Here is a 7,271-nt window from a genome sequence, read left to right as displayed (position 1 = left end):
GGATTTTTTAAGGCCCTGCAACACAACAACTATGTCCATATATTCAGGATGTAAACCATGATCGAGCATGGCTATTAGAGTTCTTGAAGCTAGTAATTAAGTCATTCTTTATATATTGTCTTGAAAGACTTGCTCCTGCTTGTGTAGTTTCTTTAGTAAATGTGAGATTTGAATTAAGAGCAATTTTACTTAATGTTATTTTACTTATTAATCAATTAAACTAGTAATTAAGTCATTCTACAAACCTTTATATGTTTAAATGACAATTTATATATTGTCTTTGTTTTAAAATCAAAAGTTAACAAAACCCAGTCTGAGTCACCGAGTTGACCCGCCGAGTCACGAGTCAATAAAGAACGAGTCGAGTTCCGAGTCACGGGTTTTAAAACCTTACTTTTCATTTTGTTTAATCCTCACTGTTAGCAATCCATCCATCCGACATGAATTTAGTAATTTAAGAAAAAGCAATCAATCCAACAAATTAAACATTGTAGTGATAAACGTAAGAAAAAACAGTATCCCACAATTTTTTTTTTAGTTTTACTAAGAGAAACCACTCCAAGCGCAGAGACCTAACCCCACTGGCTCAGCCTGCCGTACTTAACGGTCTCTATCCCTGTTAGCGTAAAACTCCGAGGGCCTAACCCTCGACCCCAGGGAGTCACCAAGCTTTGGCTTACGCAAGAGAGTGACACCCATGGGATTTGAACCTACACTGCCCATCAAACGCTCTAGGCCCCATCTCACTATGCCAAACCCCATGGATCTAGTATCTTACAATTTGTTATTCAGAAAACTGAATGAAATTAGAAACCAACAAAAGCCATCTGGTGGCATGTTGGATTATTTAAGAAATAAAAAGCAAAACAAAACGGTAAAGAACATGTACATAATTCAAGGCTTCTCAAACGTATGCTACAGAATAAATCAGATCTAAGCCTTGAAAAAAAGAAAAAGGATAAGGAAGAAGGATGAGCCCACATCCCGGCAACATGTTGCCACACAACCTGGAATGGCTCCCATGGAAAGAACTGCTCATGGACATGTTCAACTGGGAAAGTGTGATGTCAAATTACTAGATTTACAATGCTTTTAGCTTTCATGCATTCAGCAAGATCACAGCATCCTATTCCTTTTCTGTTGAATCTTTGGAAATATCACCTGCATCAGATCTCCAATAGTTACTAGCATTTGGTAGAAGAGTCCATGCAAGAGCAGCAGCAGAACCCAGCGTGACCACAAGTCCAACAGAACACCAAATCCATTTTTGCCTTCTCTTCCTTCTGAGCCGCTGTCTACGTGCCATATCTGTGATCTCATGACCAGGTAAAGAACATAAATTGACATACACAATTGGAAAACCAAAGCCAACACAACTTATAGTAGATTAAGAGTGCAAGAAATGTAACATTTGGTTCTACAAACGAATAAAAAGTAAGCTTACCAACAGCCTCTTGGTTCCTCTGTGACATCTCATGGATCATAGTTTCATAATACTGTATCCTATCTTTTAGTCGAGCAACCTCAAAATTTTTTGATTCAATTCTAGATTCCAGTTCTCGCGCAATCTCAGCTTGAGCAGAACCCCTACCAACAGCATCGGCCACTAATCTTATGACAGAGACCTGTTGTTGCAGTTCTTCAGCAAGATCAAATTCAGGAGATCCATTGTCCTTGACAGCAATGGCTGGAGAGGCAGGAAGCAAGATGCCTACTGCTGACAACTCCTGTCCTACCCTCTGCCACTGGTTTTTCATGTTATCAAGAGTCTCTTCTGCCTGCTTCCGCTTCTCTACCTCCATCAACAAATTCAGTCTTATTGCACGCAATTCCTTCTCAAGAGCATGGTAGGAAATGTCTGGTAGTGGTGTCGAAGCACCATCACTGGAGAGTTCTGTACAAGTACAAATTCAAATATGATCATGCAGGCATACACTTATAGAATTGAATTCAAGGTGGTAGCTAAAGAACATGAGATTCAGTTCTATATTGTTAGAATGGATAACTAGATATTGATAAATACCAAATGATGTTCGTCAAAATGCATTGTTTGGTTGGGTGTTAAAATTTGAAAAAGCAGCTGTTTCATTTCCATCATTTCAAGTCTACCAGTCTGCTTGTGAGCTATGTCACATAGGTGCGGGTACGGGTGCGGATGCAGCGATGCGGTACTTTAAAAAAACTTGGGTGCGGGGGTGCGGGGAGGATATATATATATATATATATATATGATTTTTAACAGTTTTAAGTTAACACTGTGTATTTGTGTGCATTTATGTATTTATATATATAATATAGATAAAAATAGACTTGATTAGGGTTAGCTGAATCTACTTTTGGATAGAAATGGACTTCAGTGTGGTTGACTTCATCTAACACAAAGGAAGCTGTGTCCAAGTGTCGCACCCGCCTGGGTGCGGGTGCGAAGCGGGTGTGGTGCCCTGTTAGAAGAGTCCGTGTGACATAGCTTGTGAGGTGATCCAAAAGTTCTTATAAGTTATAACCATGTCAGGTAAACTTTGTTTCAACAGAAACATGCAAATAGGATGTGCGAGAAACCATGCAGAAACCACATTCAATGCCACCAACTGGAAAAATCAACTTCCAAGTTCCAACAAATTTCATTGGTGTTGCCCCTTTCTTTAGTCTTTTCGAGCTCTCTTAGATCCCAGTAGACCTTGTCTTCCTGAATGAGTGATGCCCTTATAAAGTCCTTTAATCCTGATCTCATCAAGGTATGGAAGTTGAAGTGGCGGCTAAGGAGACTGAAAACCAACAAAAGAAAGCTTGAATTCCTCTTAAAGAGGAAGTACTCACTTCCTTCTCCATCCTCTCCTTCTACAACGGAGCAGGATCATTACAGTTGTCCACAGAAATATCGTGCCACTTCAACCTAACACATTCTCATAGATATCAAGTATGGGTTTTGACTGATCCACCATGTATTTGTATCCATCCTATGACCGACATATAAGTGGGTGCTAAAGGTCAATCACTTACAACCCCGTGATTTACATGTACAACCTCATTCCCCAAGGTAACTTATATATGATTCTCCAAAGTGTTCATAAAATTTTGGAAATACTTCAGGAAAAAATGACATTTTCCCTTTTCGTTTCTATAATTTAAACAAAGTTTTCTTTTTAAATTTGATTTTCTCCATGTTTTCAATACCTCACTATTTCCTTTTAATGTTGGCTTCTGGCACTAATAAAAGATAATTGGCATTGTTTCACTTTGCTGTAAAATTTTTGTTCTGTAAGGAATTTTTGAGGATTATAAAAAAAATGAAAATGTCCTGAAAAATTGCCTCGCTGAGATTTGGCCAAGACAGGTACTGATGACTTTGACACTTGCATGCATGCACGCATGAGACACATACGCTCACATAAACTTGAAGTGAATTATCTACATAATTATTGCATATATGTCTATACATATGGATATAATCATGTTACATTCATATGTATTGGTTTTGTTGCTTAGGTTGAAATATATACGCAGCTATAGGACACACGTACCAACAACTTATATAGACATTTGTATAAGGTTTTTTGTATAACTTGCTTTGGAAAAAATCTTATCTAGAGTTCGCCGGGATCATTATCTTTGTGATTAAATATGAAACAAAATACTCGCTTTTCATTGCAAGTGTACATTTCATGGGAGCCTGCTTCCACCTAATCAAGAGTGAGCTTCTATTCAGTTTAAATCATGCTGGAGCATGAATTCTAGTTCAGATTAGCCAGATCATGAATCAAGAGATGGAAGATGATTAAAGTTAAAGAAGCCAAAACTTCACAAATCTGAAGCATGATTCACACTCCAAAACGCTAATGAAAAATGGGTGATGCTCCCATAACTTAAATACTTACAATAAACAAACAAGTACTTCTAACCCAATTCACAGCTAGAAAAAGTGTTATTACCTTGACAAGTAAATCTATACAACTTAGAGATTTCAAAATAACTGCTACATACTAATGCATATAAATATGATACCCATGCTCATAGGACTGCCCATATTTTCCAGTGATAGCGATGATGAAAACTGATAGGGTTGGTACCATCCCTAAGAATGCCACTTCCTCTACCATACTAAGGACAAAATCCAGCAGAATGGTGCCCTTTGTGCAAACACGCTTCGTACATGAGTCAATTATAGACCTAATGTGACAAACAAATTTCATCTCTCTGAATGACACAGTGGATTGGTCAGAGACTGGTCAGGTGGCATCCACAAGGAAAATGAAACCATGCTAAGTCAAGTATACATAGAATCATAGGTAGATACACACACGTGTGTGTTGGAGGGGGATTGGGGAAGAGAAAGGAGATCTGTCCAACCATCCACCTTATGACTCATCTTGAGATTATTAAAATAAAATCTGCAATAAACACTAACATGCATTCAAAAATAATCTTATACTAATTCAGTTTTAAGTGAATAAAAACAAGGGAATTTACGTTTAACTGTCTGATCTATCACAAAATTACGTTTAACCACCTGTGTTTCAAAACTTTTCGAATAGACGCTTGCGTTTTCAGCATATTGCTCATATGACTGCTTTAGGCTAATTTTTTATCATTTGACTCCTGAAATGGCATTTTAACCATTTCTTTTTTTCAAATGTCCGAATGTCACTTTTTGCAGTTGTATTATAGTTAAGCCTAAATAAGTAACTTTAACAAGTTCAGCTGACTCTTTAAAATGACACTTTAACCATTTCTTTTTTTGAAATGATTGAATGTGACTTTTTGTAGTTGTAGTACAGTTAAGTTTAAATCAGTAACTTTAGCAAGAAAAGTCACAGCGGTCATATGAGCAATATGTTGAAAACACAGGCACCCATTCAAAAAGTTTGGAAACACTGGCGGTTAAACGTAATTTTGTCATAGGTTAGGCGGTTAAACGCAAAATTCCTTAAAAACAACCAAGATACATTTTGTTCTAATACTTTAACAGTTTTTTTTTAATAAATCAAGATGAATCATAAGAAAAAAAAAAGGCTCTTCAAAGTCATCTGAATCTGCACCTTAGCTTTGCACTGTAGAAATATAGCATCATATAATGTTAATGTTTGTTAGAGGTATAGATTTGTGAATAACTTTCTAATATATACATTTGGCTGTTCTTGTTGTGCATTTGTGTGTGCCTGCATGAGTGTAGCCCAAGCAATGCTTGAACCTGCAGTTCAATTAACTGATATAAGATTAATCAACATGATATACAATTTGGTTAGTCTATATTTCTACCCTAGAGAAGAGAATCAATTTCATAACAAGTTTATTCCTAAAATTAAAAGACATCATGCAAAGACATATTTCATAGTGAAAGCTATCGAACCTTGATGCAAGCATTTTACTTTTATTTTTGTAATTGGTCTTCATGCAATTCAATATTTCTTTCAATTCTGAATGCCTTTTTCTCAATATGCATAAAAGTCAAAGAGGCTTTTCATAGTCGAAGCAAATAACCATGACATGTTTGTTTTGCCTTTTCTTTTACAGTCTTTTGCAATTCAATATTCTTTCAGTTCTCAGCCTACATTTTTCAGAGAAAACTTTTGCAACTCCTGACACGTAACAAACTTGAAAACAAAAGCTTCCACAGCTTCATAAAAAATCATTATCCCAGATTGCATGCCCTTCAATAAAGACAATGGATGCACACAATAGCAAGTCAGATGTCCAAAAGAAGGATCAGAGCAACCATAAAAATTCACCCAAGGAACTCTTTTAGAATTCTTTTTGTGCATGTAAAAATCAACATGCTACAAATTAATTCCACAAAGTAATAAAGCTGAAGCATCCTTTGTAAGCTACCCACAAACCACCAAGATGGCAACAAAATTTCAACTGTCCAACCAAAACCAATCAGAAAACGAAATAATAGCAAGAAATTGCATGATACAAATAGAATACCTTCATAGGCATCATAGTACTCTCCTCCTTGTGATGGATTCCTATATGAACGTTCCAATCCGTTCTGGTCCTCTGCTTCAGTGTTGCTTGAAACACTCATTGAATCCTGGGGATCGAAAAAATCATCAATATCACCATACCTCTCTGCATCCACAGGTAGATCTCTTGCCGAGGCCCCATCACCAATCAGCCCATTGCAGCTGTCGTTACCCTTCCAGCACTCATCCGCAAAGTTCTTTGTGCTCGTTTCTCCATCAAGGCAAGCAACAGGAACTACTTTAGAAGTTTCTTGAGTTGAATTCTCCTTCTGGTGTCCATTTGTCTGGCTAACCATAACGCCATCATCCTGTCCCTCTTCTACCTTATTTTTCTCCTTGGAACAGGCTTCAGATACATCAACCCGAGACGAACCCCTCGAAAGGCTAGCCCCACGTCTCTTATGATTTATAACATACGGGGAGGGAGGAAACGATGAAGAGGAATCCGGAATTGGAGTTATCTCAGGGGTCCTGTATAAAGCAGGTGGGGCATAAATATGCGTAGCTTTCTTCCCAGATGGAGGAATCCTCTTCTCCGTCTGAACTTGAGCAGGATTTGATACGGAATTTTTTACGGTGGGTTCTAAAAATCGATCCAAAGCAATTGTCGTAAAAGTCGTCATGACCAACTACCGTAATTCCCCGAGAAAATCCTCAAAATTACAAAGACAGATTTTAACGGAGTCCAGAACCAGATCAATCCCACAATTTCACACCTAACATCCAAAAGCCCATCTCACAAACGAGCAGATGTTGTGCTGCGGAAAAAAGAATTCACCAAGGAAACCAATCGATCAAAACACCGCTCTTTCCATCCACACAATAAAAAATATCAGAACACCAATTCAAATAACAATATAACCCCACCCTTATAGAAACCCTAGCTCAAAACAAACGAACTCGCAGGAACAAACCCTAAAACGCTAAAAAACTCAAAAGAACACCACTAAAATCGCAAGTTTTCCCATCAAATTCCACCACGTTCAAACGCACAAACCATAACCCAAGAATTCCGTTCAATCCCACATCATTTCTATCATTTCGAAATCACACGACGTTACGAACCACCCAAAAAAATGAAAATTGAAAATGATGAAATCTCCTCAAAGAAAATACCCAAAAATGCAAAATAATAATAATAATACAAGAAATATTGAAAACTACCTCGAAGAAGAAAGGGAGAGCGAAACCATGATTCAGAGAGTCATCAAACGGAAGAAGAGGTGTTGGCAGAAGAAGAAAGTGGCGCCGTTCCGCACTGAACCAGCGCCCGCGCTTTAAACAAAGAAGGCGTTCAACGGGAGGGCG

At 37.7% G+C, this 7,271-nt stretch overlaps 1 protein-coding gene across 3 annotated transcripts; it reads right to left on the bottom strand.

Annotated features, from left to right (window-relative positions):
• Positions 1-806: 806 nt before the first annotated feature.
• LOC149826991 (uncharacterized) lies at positions 807-7,271 on the bottom strand. Of its 3 annotated transcripts, none has more exons than XM_090020194.1 (4): positions 7,128-7,271; positions 5,926-6,721; positions 1,445-1,894; positions 807-1,308 (listed from the first exon to the last, which is right to left on the bottom strand). In XM_090020194.1, exons 2-4 carry the CDS (start codon positions 6,584-6,586, stop codon positions 1,127-1,129), a joined length of 1,293 nt encoding a protein of 430 aa, XP_089876320.1. In that variant the 5' UTR covers positions 6,587-6,721; positions 7,128-7,271; the 3' UTR covers positions 807-1,126. The 3 variants fall into 3 exon arrangements, with proteins under 3 accessions (XP_089876320.1, XP_089876319.1, XP_089876318.1); XM_090020193.1 differs by having other exon boundaries at positions 7,154-7,227; XM_090020192.1 differs by having other exon boundaries at positions 5,926-7,271.

Source organism: Nuphar pumila, chromosome 10, assembly GCF_984573655.1.
Source record: "Nuphar pumila chromosome 10, dmNupPumi1.hap1.1, whole genome shotgun sequence".
Taxonomy (NCBI): domain Eukaryota; kingdom Viridiplantae; phylum Streptophyta; class Magnoliopsida; order Nymphaeales; family Nymphaeaceae; genus Nuphar; species Nuphar pumila.
Note: the sequence above shows the minus strand (reverse complement) of the source record. Positions and strands in the feature narration are given on the sequence as shown.

Excerpts from the sequence above, each read along its gene's own strand:
- LOC149826991 (XM_090020192.1), bottom strand. The coding sequence starts at position 6,586 with ATGACGACTTTTACGACAATTGCTTTGGATCGATTTTTAGAACCCACC. Across the intron at positions 1,895-5,925 it reads GTACTATGATGCCTATGAAG|AACTCTCCAGTGATGGTGCT; the intron begins GTATTCTATTTG and ends GTACTTGTACAG. Across the intron at positions 1,309-1,444 it reads GAGGAACCAAGAGGCTGTTG|ATATGGCACGTAGACAGCGG; the intron begins GTAAGCTTACTT and ends ATGAGATCACAG.